This window comes from Diceros bicornis, unplaced genomic scaffold, assembly GCF_020826845.1.
Source record: "Diceros bicornis minor isolate mBicDic1 unplaced genomic scaffold, mDicBic1.mat.cur scaffold_196_ctg1, whole genome shotgun sequence".
Classification (NCBI taxonomy): Eukaryota; Metazoa; Chordata; class Mammalia; order Perissodactyla; family Rhinocerotidae; genus Diceros; species Diceros bicornis.
In genome coordinates, this window is record NW_026691087.1 from 572,109 (window position 1) to 587,483 (window position 15,375).

The 15,375-nt window shown below is 47.8% G+C and overlaps 1 protein-coding gene and 1 long non-coding RNA gene across 2 annotated transcripts; both read right to left on the reverse strand.

The window, feature by feature from the left end:
* Positions 1 to 2,036: 2,036 nt before the first annotated feature.
* On the reverse strand, positions 2,037 to 3,316 carry LOC131402625 (mucin-16-like). The gene is made up of 2 exons (XM_058537264.1): positions 3,126 to 3,316; positions 2,037 to 2,195 (listed from the first exon to the last, which is right to left on the reverse strand). The coding sequence occupies exons 1-2, from the start codon at positions 3,298 to 3,300 to the stop codon at positions 2,038 to 2,040; spliced, it is 333 nt and encodes a 110-aa protein (XP_058393247.1). The 5' UTR covers positions 3,301 to 3,316; the 3' UTR covers position 2,037.
* Positions 3,317 to 4,092: 776 nt separating this feature from the next.
* LOC131402632 (uncharacterized) lies at positions 4,093 to 7,134 on the reverse strand. The gene is made up of 3 exons (XR_009218839.1): positions 7,092 to 7,134; positions 6,263 to 6,354; positions 4,093 to 4,177 (listed from the first exon to the last, which is right to left on the reverse strand). It is a non-coding gene; the product is annotated as an uncharacterized LOC131402632 (long non-coding RNA).
* Between the last annotated feature and the right edge of the window lie 8,241 nt (positions 7,135 to 15,375).

Sequence of the window (15,375 nt, forward strand, 5' to 3'; positions counted from 1 at the left end):
TGTTACTAGACTCAGAGCTTGCCCAGGGAGGAAAGTCTGTCCCCAGGGCACTTGCTAAAAACAATCAGGGCTAATTGTTTTCTATTGTAGTTGCCTGAGGGAGTGATACCAGCTGAGGCAGGCAAGAGGTGAGCCAACAACTTAGAAGAAAAATTGGGGGAATGAGATGTCCACAGGGGGCTTTGAAAAGCTCCAGGGTATTTGCGGACATCTAGAAGACCACAAGGGCTCAGGCGTGTGGCACGCCCAGGAAAGACTTGAGAACATCTTAATCTCTCACCTCTAGTTGAAGGGTTGGGTTAATATCTGAAAACTTGATTATGTAATACACCATATTAATAGAATAACGGCCAATACCACACAATCTCGACCACATATACAGAAAAGAATTTCACAAAATACAGCACCCTTCATGTCTAAAAAAGAAAACACTGAACAAATTAGGAATAGAAAAAACTTTCTCAACCTATAAACAGCATCGATGAAAAACCCATGGATAACACCATATTCAATGGTGAAAGACTGAAAATTTCCCCCTAAGACCAGGGACAAGACATTGATGTCTTCCCTCATCTCGCATGTTAATCACAGGCACCAGAGGCTCTGATGAGGGCAATTAGGCAAGAAAAAGGAATAAAAGAGACCCAGATTGGAAGGGAAGACGGAAAACTATTTGTTTTGCAGATGAGAAGATATTGTATCTAGAAAAACCTAAAAAATACACCCCCCACACACACAATATGTGCATCGTATCCCAATAGGTGTATAAAAAATTTTAATTGCCCCATCTGGTTAGTGGCTCCAATATTGGAGAGCACAGTTAGACCGCTAATATTTGTTGAACCTTTCCAGAAGAGGAGGAGGAGGAGGATGCTGGAGGTTGGTGGCCCCAAATGTTAATGCTTTTCTCAACCCTCGAAAACCTATGGAAGGAGATGCTAGGATTAGCTGACAGGGATGTGGGGCAGAATGGGCACCATGTCAGTGACTTCCAGATCAAGGATGTGTCACGGGAGCTCAGAGCCATCAGCCACCAGCTCAGCCAATGTTTCCAATCTCCTCAACCCACATCAAGTCAGTGACCAGGCAGGAGTGGAATATGTCTCACAGCTGGCTGCCTCTGTAGAGCTTGGTGACGTAGAACAAACGCGAGGGAGAGTGGGTGAGATGGAGGTCTCCTGAAGACGCAGGGGGCCACTGGAGCCAGTGAAAGATCACAGACCTTGGGGCAAGGGAGACCTGACTTCAAATCCTGGCTCTGCCCCTAACTCACTGTGTGACCTTAGGCACAATAATCCCCTTTCTGAGATTCAGTTTACCCATGTGAGAAATGGGGCAGGCAGCTAGGACATCACCTCTGGACACTGAGAGAACCCAGGCACGCAGGGAAAGTGAAGGGTTGAAACAATCATTTAACAGATGTAAGTCAGACGGAGGAATGACGGTGCCCTCAGGGCAAGGAGCGATGCGAGAGGGGAGATCCCACCTGGTCCTGGGTGTCCCTCAGCAGGGCGGTGTACTCCGAGGATGTGGGCTCCGGGTTGCTGAGGTTCCAGCTGATGATGTGGAAATGTAGCTGGTGCTCTCTCTGGATGGATAAACTCTGGGCTGCAGAGCCTGGAGCCACCGAGAGGAAGAGCAGACAGGTGGAGACTCTCCGCTCCCAGCACAGAGGCTTGGTTGCCCACAGGGTCAGGATGGTAGGTGCAGACGGCGTCCACACTGCTGGCATCCCCATCCTTTTCAGGCCTGGGGAGAGAGGGACGTGGGGACTCTAGAGAGAGGTCCTGAAACCTCGGGGGGGGGGCCAGAACAGGAAGGAGGAAATGGGAGGACAGGGGGGAGACAGAGAGGGGTGGTCACAAAAGTGGTCATTAGGGGCAAATATTCAGGGGAGGGTCTCACCTGAGGGAGAACAGTCTGCAACTCAAGGAGAAGAGGCCCAGGCTGCTCTTCTTGAACAAGGATCCAGCTGGGGAGGAAGGAGGAGGAGGAGGAGCAGGAGGGACAGGGATTGGGGGAGGGGCTGGGTGGGATTTAACCCAACAGGAGCTGCTGGAACCAGGGTCTCCCCAGGCTCTGCAGGACCCTCTCAGTGGAGTTGAACGTGGCTGAGCCGTTGCTCCTGTCTGATGAATACCAGAGGGTAGAGATGGGGAAGGTGACTGTGAGGGTCTTCAGGTTGTGCCCCAAAGCTGTAAGACGAGAGGGAGAGCGATGACCATCACTGAAATCTGGCCTGAGACCACACCAGAGTCCTGCACTCATTATCATCTGTCGTCTTCTCTCCCGTGGCACCACCACCCACCCGTTTCGTCACCCAAGTCAGAACCAGCACATCTGCTCAGCTCCTCCTCCCTCCCAGTAACACCAATTCCAGTTGCGCACCGGTCCTCACATACACTCTCTCTCCATCCCTGTCCCAGCTCAGGTCTTAACTTCCTTCACCCGGATCAACACCCCAGCAGGCTCACTGGATGCTCTGTCTAAAGGATGTTCTACATGCACCACTAGAAGAATCTTTCTGAAATGAATACCTCACTAGGGCCACCACTGCTCTAGTACCACCCATGGCTCCCTATGGCCTTCAGTGTTTAGTTCAACCTTCTTGACCTGGCACTCAAGGCTCTACTCAATCTGGCTCCTGCTGACCTTTCAGTCTCATTTTATCCATCTACTGCGGGTTAAACTCCATGCTTCACGCAACCCAAATTCATTTCAATTCTCCCCATAGGGCATGTTGTTTCAGGCCGGAGCCTTTCATCATGGAATCCTCTGGGCCAGGAAAACCCTTCATCCTCTAGTTGCCAGGGTCCCTCCTACTTATTCTCAAAGACTCCATTCTGGTGAAACTTTCTCTAGCAAGCTCTTCCCCTCCAAATGATGCCAGGCCCTCTCCCCGAAACCTCCCACATTGTACTATAACGGTGTGTTAATTTCACAAGACTAGGGGCTCTCTGAGGGCTGGCCTGAGACTGAACCGTCGGTATAATCTTTGTGATCAGCATGATTGCCCTAAAACCAGAATCTCACACTGTGGCTTCCCAGCTCCTGGATCACAACTGGCTGGTGGAGGAGTGGGGCCGGAGAGCTTCTCTTGGGAAGGAAAAGGGGCCCCCAGATACCTGTGGTGGCTTCTGGTGGCACAGGTGATGATGAAGTATGCAGGGACGTGGTGGCCGGCTCGGGAGCTGTGGCGAGGGCTGTCTCAGGGAGGGACAGAGTGGGAGGAGCCCCCAGGCTCACCCGGGCTCCAGCAGTGGCTGTCCCAGGACCACCATTCACAGGTGAAGCATACATGAGAGTGAGGGGAGGGGTGACTGTGTGAGTAGAGGGATGAGCAAGCCTGTGGATGAGAGGAGCCCGAGAGAGAGAGATAGGTGAACAAGAGAGACTGAACTCGGAGGAGAGACAGATGGACGGGCAGAAAACTGGACAGACGGATGGGATACCTGGAAAAGGAGGACCAAGGGCGGGGCTTTAGGAGAATTAAAGTGAAAACCACGTGGGGTCAGAATGTGGTGGAGAACATGTCTGTGTCTAAGGCTTTCTCACACTGGGCTGGGACTCTCCACCAGAACCCGGGAGGGAGAGAAGGGATGAATTAGGGCCCTTCCAGGTGCTTCCCTCATGAAGGACAGCGGGTGAAGGAGAACAAGTGCTCCCCAACCCCAAATGTGGACGGGACCCAGGAGATCAGGGCCAGGAATACTCACTGGTGGTAGTCGGGGCTGCGGCTCCATAGGTGTAATCTGTGGAGAGAAGGTGAGAGGAGCTGAGCAAGAGTTGGGGTGAACATAAAGGATTAAAGGAGAGGGAGGATGTAGGGAGCTTTGTGGGGAAAGCAGAGGAGAAGAGGAGAGGGGAAGAGGGGAGGGGAAGAGGGGAGGGGTGTTCAGGGGGGAGGCAACGAGATGGAAGGTGGCTGGACCCAGTGATCACACAGTGATGAGGAGACTGATCCCAGACCAGGAGCATAGAGAGATGGATCATAGCTCACTTTAGAGCAACGCAGGCAACACAGAACTCTGACTGGGAGAGACAGTGTGGCTGTAGCACAGCCGCTCACCACTGACATAGAGGCTGTCCCTGTCCAGGGTGAGGGAGCCTAGGTGGGTGACGCCCTGGGTCTCATGGCACGGCTCCCAGGAGAGTCACTCTCTGTCCAGCCCGGGACCTGCGGGGGTCAGAGTGGAAGGTGCAGATGATGTCCACCCCAGTGGCTGCCCCACCCTTCTCAAGCCTGGGGGAGGGAGAACCTGGGGACATGGAATACTGAGCAGGGGTCCTTCTCGGTGTGGAAAGCGAGAGAGGGGAAGGGAGGAGGCTGAGGGAGAGGCTGAAGGGGCTGCTCTCATGTCTGGAGAGGCTCTCCTCGGTGTCTCCCATGTGAGACAACCCCCTCACAAGTAAGGCCTGACTCCTGTAGGATGTGGAGGGGGGCCTGTGAGTGACAAAGAGGGGTGAACACACAGACCTGGGTGAGGGGGTGCCTGCAGCTCTGCACGGACAGCAGCGAGGAGAACAGTCTCTGCCCTGTGCCATCTGACACATGCAGGCAAGAAAGTACCGTTACGTTCTCTCGGTTCTACACTCCAAGGTCTTTTCTTTCTATTTCTTTAATACTCCACAGCCATCACCCAGGCCTAGGGAACAATCATCTTATTCCTAATCTTATTCCCAGCACCTCCCATCTTGCCTCTTAAGTCTACATTCTTAACCATGAAATCCATTTGAACCAACGTGCTTAGACCAAACGCTAATCACATCATCCTTCTACTCGCATCTCTCCAGAGTCTTCCCACTGGTCTTAGAACAGAGTCCCAAGTCACCCCTGATCTGGTCCTGCCTGTCCCCCATCGCCGGCGTGGCTCACACCCCTCCCCCTGTGTTGACTCGGCTCAGCCATCCCTCTTCTCAGTTCATGGACACACCAGGCTCTCTGCTTCAGGGGTGTCCTCATGCGGGTCCCTCTGTCTGAAACGCTCTCTTGAACACACTCCCACACCCTCACTCCAGTCTAACCCTCCAACTAGCTAAATCCTGTCCAAACTCTAGCTCTCAAGCTAAATATCAGTCCTTCTCAAGAGGGCTTCCCTGCCCCCTCAGGTTGAGTCCCCTTGTGCCAAACTCCCACATCACTCTCATCATGAACTGTCTAAAATCCAAATTCCCAAATACAAGATAAATTCCACGGAGGTGGGACAAGGTCTCTCTGGTTCTCCAGGTCCCCATGCATGTGGCCCAGGGCCTGGCTCATCAGATGAGGAACCATCCCAGTTTGTCTAGGACTGCCCTGGTTTGAATACTAAACGTCCTGTGTCCTGGAAAACCCCTCTGTCCTGAATAAACGAGGATGGTGGGTCACCATAGATTATAAACTCAAAGACTATCTATTGCATGACAAGCACACATTCCCCTCAAGAACATCACAGGAAAGCTAGAATGAAAAAGGCACACACACATACACACACAATTAGTAGAGGCCAACAACTAAATACAAAATTACTTAACAAGATTCTCTGCAACGTGAATCACCAGACTGTTATTTCAGAAAAGTTTCAAGAAACAAAGTTAATTCCCTTTAGAAGGCAAGGTGGTGAGGACAGGTTTTTTAGAGACTAGTGCCCTGCCCTGCAATCTACAGTGTTGCTTAGTACTCCTCCAAATGATTTGAAATGTCATAAAGAAAAAAATGCTCAAAATAAATCTGGCTACTGGCAAATTCAATGTTAAATTTGTTATTAATACAAAGAAGTTCCAATCATCTTTTTCCCTGAATGCTCCTTTATTTCAAATTTTTGTGGAGGATTTATAGGACTTTAGAAGTCAAGTTGAATGGGTCTAAGGAATGTTGCTGAGTATCCCTGCTAATATTTAATGGGACGTCTTCTAATACTACATACACACGCAAAACATTTCTGTATTTATATTATATATAAATCTTGACTTTTGAGTATTATGCAATGCAAGTAAATCTATATTTTCTACTATAATACACATTTGCAGTTATTTACATTTGTTTTATGTGTTCTTATTTGCATATACCTGTACTTACTGAAATATTTACCACACAGAACCACACACAGCTTACCATCTTTCCCTTGAATATAATCCATGAAACATCAATAATTTTTCTTAAGATACCCTCACTCTCAGTGTCCATGTGGTGACAACCTGAGCCCAGGAAAGCCCACTAGCAGGTCTTCTGCACAGCGGAGGCTGCTGGAACCTGTTGGTACCAGGTCGACAGGGTACTCACCTGGTCACACAGAAATCCATGGATCAGCGAGGACAGGTGGACTCTGAGCCTGCTTTCACCTCAAACTTGAGCTCCACAGATGCTTTTCGTGTCTGAGGGGGGAAAAAAAGCGCAAACAAGCTTTTGAGGCCTTTTATAGGGTGTTGGATGGAAAGACCACCTCATTCACTTTTCTTTTTTGTATTTACTGATTTAACTGTAACTGTTGGCAGAAACTGGATTTTCCCGATTCCTATCCAGTCACCTGCTCCCCAAGATGGGAGGAAGCAGCTTCGTGCTGTGTGCACTTGTGTCGCTCACCTCACTTGGCTGGACAGAGACTTTTTGGTGACTCTGGACCCTTTAAACAAGCTTGTCATTTATGGCCCCTGTAAGTGACTCGCTGACTTGTAAACAATTCCCACACTTCATTCAGGGCTGGGGAGATTTTCAGGCCCTGGAGCAGGTTTCCCAACCTCGGCACCACTGACATGTGGGGCCGGATGATTCTCTGTCGGGCCGTCCTGGGCCCCGGAGGACGCTGAGCAGCATCCCTGCCTCCCCCTCTAGATGCCAGGAGCGCCCCCATTAGTAACAACCCAAACACCGCCTCCAGACGCGGATAAGCCCCCTGGGGACAAAATCACACGGAGGACGGTGACGGGGACTCTGAGGAGGGGCCGGCGGCGCCCGGAGCCGGGAGGAACAGCAGCCTCGGGCGCCCTGAGCGAACAGCCCGGGGGGAAACGGGGCTCCGGGGGGACGGGGGGACGCCGGGCCGTGAGGGGGCTGCCCGCGGCCCAGGCCCCTCCCTCGACCGCGACCGGAGCCGGGACCGCCCGCCACTCACCGCGCCTCGCCCCTTCGGCCGAACGTCCACGGGAATGCGGTCCGCGCCGAGAAGACTGGACACACCGCGCAGACCTCCCGCTCCATCCACGGCGCCGCCCGCGCTTCCGCTTCCGGTCTCGGGCGGGCGTTCTGGGAGGAGGGAAGTTCGGGGAGAACGGACGATTGGGGGCTCCAGGTTGAGGCCGCGGGGGGGGGGGGGGGGGGGGGGGGCGGGGCGGGGCCGCGCACCCCAGCCTCGGGGGAGGTGTCTAGTTTCTAGAGTTAATGTGAGACCGGTCCGCGGGCTGGGTCAGCACCAGGGACAGGGACCAGGTCTAGGGGCGGGGCTGTGGGTGGAAACCAGCTCTAGAGGCGGGGCTGTGGGCGGGGACCAGGCTGTGGGCGGAGCCCGGGACCTGGCGGGGAGAGACGGAGAGAGCCGAACTGTGGCCGCGAAATCGGAGAGAGACGAACCCGAACCGCTGAGCCGAGGAGCGGCTGAAGATAATGTCAGTTTTATTTCATCCCTTCCAATAAATCATTCCTTTTGTATCATTTCCTGCCAATATTGCATTAAGCAGGGCCTCCAGTGTGTGTTTCGTAGAAGCAATGATAATGAACGTTCTTCTCTTATCCTTGATTTCAACACTGCACCATAAAGTTTGACTCTGTAAATACTCTTTATGAGATTGACAGAGTTCCCTTCTATTCCTGATTTTGTAAGAGTTGTTTTTGTTGTTGCTGTTTATTTTTTAATACACAAACCGTGTTGAATTTAATTAAATGTCCTTTTCTGCAGTTATCGAGGTTATTATTTCTCCCTTTTCAGGGACTAGAGTACTGAATTACATGGCATGACCCAAGCTTAGTCATGATATGGCCTTCTTATAAAATATAGCTGGATTTGGAATGCTGATTTGATTTTTATTTAGGATACATGAACTTAATTCAAGAAGGAGAGTGGCCTGTTATAATAGTCAATTACTAAATTGACTAAGGAAGCATTTCAACTCTGCAGTTCTCATCCAGAATATTTCCTCGGATGAATAACGGACATAACAGAGAGGTAGAGAAAGTCTCTGTAAAGCATATACTCACCTGTCTCATTGGAACTCTCATTCTCTGGGCAGGGAGTGCAGTGAAAACAACAGAAAGCCTCTCTCTCCTGAGGGCTCTTCCTAAATCCAGGACTACAATTCTCCCTGCATGAGGAGCATGAAGTCTGGAGATAATCAGATACCTGTTGGTAACAGCTGTGACTTTTAACTAATTTTCTAATAACTAGAATGTTTTAGATTATTGGGCATTTAACAAATATATATATATATATATATATATTTTCATTTTCTGAGGAAGATTCACCCTGAGCTAACATCTGTTGCCAATCTTCCTCTATTTTGTTTGTGGATTGCTTCACTCCTTTCCATGGCTGCATAATATTCCAATATATAGCTATGTCACATTTTGATTATTCATTCATCCATTGATAGACATCTAGGCTCTGTTTACCTTTTGGCTATTGGGAATAGTGCTTCTGTGAATGGTTTTTACATTTTTAAATGGTGAAAGAAAGTCAAAAGAAAAATAATATTCCATGACACATGAGAAGTATATGAAATTCAAATTTTGTTGTCCACAGATAAAGTTTTATTGGCACCCAGCCACATCCATTCACAACATCTATGGCTGCTTTCACATTATAACACTGGAGTTGCAACAGTGACCCTATGGCTTGCAAAGTTGAAAATATTTACTACCTGGCCCTTTACAGAAACAGTTCCTGAACCTTCGGCGAAGGAATCAGAAGGTTCATTATTAGTCATCTCCTTTACAAGCTCTGCTTGGATGAAGTATTAATGCTCTCTTGTTTCCTCTTATTATGTTCTCCCACATTTGCCGGCTGCAGACAAATTAAGAGAGAGCCTCATTGTAATATCCTGTAAAAATAATATATGTACATATTTGTATGCAGTGTATAGTAATAGTGATAGTAGCTGATAGATATTTACTGTGTACATCCTACTCTGCCAAATGCTTTCCGTGCATTGTTTCATTTAGTCCTCAAGATAACTGTGTGAAGTAGACAAATATTTTTTAGTAGATGAGAAAACTGAGGGTCAAAGAGACTGTCAATTGTTAAGGTCACATATTACATGGTTGGATCTGGAATGCGGATGTTATGGCTGAATTGCGTCTCCCCAAATTGGTATGTTGCCGCCCTAACCCCCCGGGACCTTAGAATGTGACTGTATTTGGAGACAAGGCATTTAAAGTGGTGATTAAGGTAAAATGAGGTCATTAGGGTGGGTCCTAATCCAATATGAGTGGTGTCCTCATAAGAAGAGGAGATTAGGACACAGACATGCACAGAAGGGAGACCATATGAGGACACAGGGAGAAGGCGACCGTCTGTAAGCCAAGAAGAGAGGCCTCAGGAGAACCCAACCCCACTGACACCTTATCTCAGAATTCCAGACTCCAGCACGGTGAGACGATAAATGTCTGTTGTTTAAACCACGTAGACTGTCATATTTTGTTACAGCAGCCCTAGCAAACTAATACTGTGAAACTCATGCTATCTGCCAGAAAAGCCAGTCCTCTAAGCTCACAGAATTTATTGTCCCTGATTTGGGCTGTACCCTTCAGACGTCCCTCTCCTTCTAGAACCTCTTCCTTCTCAGAGGCTTAGGCCTGGAGGCTCATGTTTTTTCTTCTCTAGATTCTTGCAGATCCACTTCCCTGAAATTCTGGCCCGTGGGCCCTGTGCTTGGGGAGCAAATGTGATGATGTATTATTTTCCTCTCCAAGCTTCTGCACTTTCACATCTTCCTCTGGTTCTACTTCTGGGAGTGTCTGAAGGTCTAGGGTGACAGTTCTTCTAGCTGTTCCTTCTGCCTTTGAGATAGAATGATAAGTAAGAGCATTCGTGGAACTGAGTTTCTGCAGTAATCTGCAGAGGGAGCGTGTGTGTCCAGCAGGGCTTGCAAACACCAGGAATCTGCTCCAAGGGGGTGGGAAAGCAAACTGTGACACATTCACAGAACAGCACATAATGTAGATTGAAAAGAGTGTGGCCGAGCTCTAATTATTGCTAAGGAAGGGGTTTCCAAGAAATATTTCTTATCAGTCAGTGTGCAATTAGGAAATAGAAACTGTACACATTTTTATTGTTTTATCTTGATTTTTAAGGAAGTATAGCTAGAGGTTGTATCTTAGCTTTCTAAGGTCAAATGTATTTATCTTTGTGAAATGAGATCAAGCCCCATATGAAAACAAATTTAAGAGACTGCAATTCTCTGGAGAAACTCAAAACTCATGTCTTTTGGTCCCTTTGTATAGCATAAAATAATTTTGTCCCTTTATATAGAATGGGCAATAAAATAACTTGGCAGAATGGTGGGCACTCTTTATTTTGGAGCCAATCTTATCAACTTTTGGAGGGATGATTCACATACAACACACGGCTTCCTTTCACAATGTAAAATTTGCTGTGTTTTGACAACCTCTGTCACAATCAAGATAAAGAACATTTCCATCATCCCCCTCACTTTCCTCGAGGCTTTTTCTGATACATCCCTCCCTCTGCTTCACCCTAGGCCACCATTGATTTGTTCCTCCTCTCTCCCCTATATATGGTTTGCAACCTCTAAAATTTCCTATTGTTGGACTGTGTGATGGCTAACTTTATGTGTCAGTTTGGCTAGACTGTGGGGACTAGTTGTTTGGTCAAACACCAGTCTAGGTGTTGCTGTGAAGGTATCTTTCAGATGTGATTAACACTTAAATCAGTAGATTTTGAGAAAACCAGATGGCCCTCCATAATGTGGGTGGGCCTCATCCAGTCAGTTGAAGGACTTAAGAGCAAAGATTGAGGTTTCCCAGAGTGGAAGGAATTCTTCTTCCAGACAGTAATGTAGAAATATAGAAATTCTGCCTGAGTGTCCGGCCTTCAGCCTCAAGACTAGAGCATCAACTCTCACCTGAGTCTCCAGCCTGCTGGCTTGTCCTACAGATTTTGGACTTGCCAACTCCCACAACTGCATGAGCCAATTCCTTAAGATCTCTCTCTCTCTCTTCTATTGGTTTTGTTTCTCTGGAGAACCCTGACTAGTACAGAACTATTCCAGCATTTACTCTTTTGTGTCTTTTATGTCAGATTTCTTTTCCTCAGCATAATGTCTTAGAGATTCATCCACATCATTGAGCAAGTCAGCGCTTCATAGTGTAGATATATCACCTATCAATGGACGTTTGGGTTCTTTCCAGTGTTCAGTAATTGTGAATAAAGCTGCTGTGAACATTTGTGTGTGAGTCATTCTGTGGAGGTATGTTTTTATTTCTCTTGGATAAATACCATATGATCCAGTAATCCAACTTCTGGGTACATATGCAAAGGAAATGAGAACAGGATATTGAAAAGATATCTGCACCCCCATGTTTATTGCATCATTATTCACAATAGCCAAGATATGGGGACAACCTGTCTGTCAACAGAAGAATGGATAAGGCAGATGTGACATATATATGATGGAATATTATTCAGCCATGAGAAAGAAGGAAATCCTGCCATTTGTGACAACATGGATGGACCTTGAGGGCATTATGCTAAGTGAGATAAGTCAGACAGAGAAAGACAAGTACTGTATGACCTCACTTATAGGTGGAATCTAAGAAAAGCTGAACTTGTAAAAACAGAGAGTAGAATGGTGGTTTCCAGGTGCTGGGGTGTTGGTGCAATGGGGAGATGTTGTCCAAAGGGTACAAACTTGCAGTTATAAGATGAATAAGTTCTTGGGATCTCAAGCACAGTATAGTGATTATAGTCAACAATACCGTATTGTTTACTTTAATGTTGCAAAGAGACTAGATTTTAAATGTTCTCACCACAAAAAAGGATTGATAATCATGTGACATGATGGAGATGTTAACTGATGCTGCAGTGGTAATCATGTTACAATATGTAAATATATCAAATCAACCCGTTGTACATCTTAAACTTAAAAAAGTGTATGGATATATTTCCATTCTAGTTGGTAAATCACGACTTCAGTCTAGCTGCATATCTAGCCTTTACCATAAGATATCCCACAATCCAGCTACTGATGAGTTAGTGGCTGGCACCAGGGGTGGCCCCTAGGATCTTGTCTGAGGCTCATAGCCAGTGTCCATTCTGTATGGTCAGTGCCCTGCCCAGACCAGGAATCCTATACTTTGAATATCACCTGTGCAGAAAAATGTTAACATAATTGGCCATTGGTTGGGGTCTGGGAACTTGGACCCTGCCATGAGGATTCTTGTGCACTGGGTTTATTGAGGGAGGACATTTAGCAGAGGAGGAGTGAGGGGAGCAGGGTAGGACAGAGGGAGGAGCTGAGCAAGGAGGTGGTCTCAGTTGGAATCTAGCCTCAGCCTAATCCCATGGAGAGCCCTGTAGCCTGAACAACACCACCGAATTGATCTCACCTTGGGGCGAGGGCTGGCTTTTTGTACTTCTGTGACCACCAGTTATTGGCTGTGGGCTGGGTCAGAGGGCTTGTGCAGCTGTTGGACTGGAAAGCAGTCCTCTGGGGAAGCGGAAGCTGTGAGCTGTGAGCAGGTGACACCCCCGGAAGCTGGGGGATGGGTGCACCAGCTGCTCAAGGGTGGCTGGACAGGGAGGCATCAACAGTGTCTGCTACAGGGGGCTTCAATTAGTTTAGGATGACTGGGGTTTTGGGGGAGTGGGGAGGCTAGAGGGGGAGACCAGTGTAAGATGAGGGAGGGTCTCGAGTGCCATATTAATGAGCATGGACTTCATCCTGAAGGTAATAGGGAGCCATGGGAGGGTTTAGAACACAGAAGGAGCATAGTCAAGGTGGGCAGGGCTTCCCTGGAGCCCCTCACACACAGTGTGAGGATGAGTGACATCTCTGGGGCTCCTCCAGGCTGACCTCTTCCGTCTTGAGTGTCCTTAGATTTCCCCTTTGCTGGGAAAGTCACAAGGGGTTAGGTTTCTGCAATCGCTTGACTAGAATGGTTCATTTCCTCCATCCCATCTTTCCCCTTTTTCTCCCCTTACGACTTCCCTCATCCTTGCAGGACCTCTGTGGTCCAGATATTATAGCCTTGGTCACCTCTTTTGGGTTTGAAGGGTGAATGGCATCTTGTGTGCTCAATCACTCACTAAGACCCCAGACCCCATCTGTGGTAGGTAGAATAATGTGGCTCCCCACCCCAAGTTGCCCACATCCTAATCCCTAGAATCTGTGAATATATGACCTTACACAGAAAAAGGGACTTTGCAGATGTGATTAAGTGAAGGATCTTGAGATGGGGAGATTTTTCTGGATTATCCAGGCGGGTCCAATGTAATCACAAGGGTCCTTTTAAGAGGGAGGCACAAGGGTCAGAGAGAGAGAATAAGAGGAGATGGAGGGGGAGAGAGAGAGAGAGAGAGATTGGGATCTATGTGTCTGTGTATCTATATATGTATCTATGTTTCTATGTATTTATGTATCTATATATGTATGTATGTATGTATGTACGTATGTATGTATGTATGTATGTGTGTATCTATCTATCTGTCTATCTATCGAGAGGGTGAGAGAAAGAGGAAAAGGTAGAAGAAGAAGAGAGAGAGAGAGATTTGAAGCGAGAGATTTGAGGAGGCTACACTGCTGGCTTTGAAGCTGGAGGAAGGGGTCTTGAGCCAAAGAATGCAGGTGGCCTCCAGAAGCTGGAAAAGGCGAGGAATGGATTCTCCTCTGGAGCTTCCAGAAGGAGCACAGACCAGCTGCCATCTTGATTTCGGCCTCATAAGACTCATGTGGGACTCTGACTTCCAGCCCTGTGACATAATAAATTTGTGTTGTGTCAAGCCTCTAAGTTTGTGGTGATTCATTATGGCAGCAGCAGAAGACTCATTCATCACCTCATCCCATTCCCATCCCCAGGAGGAATCTGGGCTTGATCAGAAAACCTTCCAATTCCTTAATCAACCTCCAAAAGTCAACTCTTCCTTCTGTCTCAGACTCCCCACCCACATCCTGATGTTACCCCAATTCTCTTCCTACTTCCCAAATTCCTCTCCATCTCCACAGCCCCTGTCCTAGACCAGACCACCACCACTCTTTTCTCTCTCTTGGATCAGCCTCACTTTCTCCCTGTCTCCCCACCCATGACCACATCCTGTGCAACACCCACTCTACACAGCACAAGTGTTGTAAAACACCAACCTGCCCATTACTCCCTTCCTGAACCTCCTTAAATTGTCCTGAGGATAAAGCCTCAACCCTTTCACCCACTTCAGAAGATACTGGATGAAATGATCTTTGGCGACCTCTTCAATTCAATTGTGGCTGGTACCATGCCTCCTATGAGTAGCTGTAGCCATTTGGCATAGTGGGATAATGATATTGACAACAGTGACTAATACACTTGAGCATTTAATCTGTCACGCAGGATTTTTTGATTTTATCACATGAAACCTCAAACCTTATGAAGTTATTATCGTCATTTTACTGATGGGGAAACGTTGCTTCTCAGTGTGTTAGTTATTTCTTGCTGTGTAACAAATTACTCCAAAACTTAACAACTTTAAACAACATGTTTTTATTTTCTTATACTGTATCAGGGTCAGGTATCTGGAGGTGGCCTAGCTCGGTGGTTCTAGATTGGGGTCTCTAATGAGGTGGCAGTCAAGCAGATGGCTGGAGATCTCAGTTCCTCCTCACAGGGGCTTCGCCACTGCGCTGCTTGAGTGTCATAACAGCATGGTGACTGGCTTCCCCTCAGTGAGTGATCCTGGAAAGAGAGAGCACGGAGGAAGCCACAATGACTCTTACAACCTCAGGTGTCTCAGATGTCACACAATGTCACATCCTCCTTTTCCTGTTCATTAGAAGCAAGTCACTAAATCCAGCTCACACTCAAGGAGAGAGGAATTAGGCTCCCCCTCTTGAACGCAGGAGTATCAAAGAATTTGTGGACATCTGTTAAAGCTACGCCATTGGTCTTTCTGCCTCTAGGGTCCACACTCCTGGATGCATTGAACAAGGATTATAGAAGAAAATGCTAGTCTCAGCATCCCCTCCCAGGTAGCAATGTTACCAGACATTACTGCATCCCTTCCACAACGATCCTTTGGGACAGGACCTATTGTTATTCCTATTCTCCAGATGAAGAAACTGAGGCCCAGAGAGGCAAGTCATCTCCCAAGGTCACTTTGGGAATATCTTGCAGAGTCAGCATTTGATCCCAGGTCTGTCTGACCTCAGACCCTATCACTGTGATAGCCAACGCTTGGAGATTTCCTGTGTGCCAGG

What these genes read in the sequence shown, in the direction of transcription:
- LOC131402625 (XM_058537264.1), bottom strand. Translation starts at nt 3,300, where the DNA reads ATGTATGCTTCACCTGTGAATGGTGGTCCTGGGACAGCCACTGCTGGA. An exon ending in GCCACCAGAAGCCACCACAG is followed by an intron (nt 2,196 to 3,125) that starts GTATCTGGGGGC and finishes CTCGTCTTACAG; the next exon opens with CTTTGGGGCACAACCTGAAG.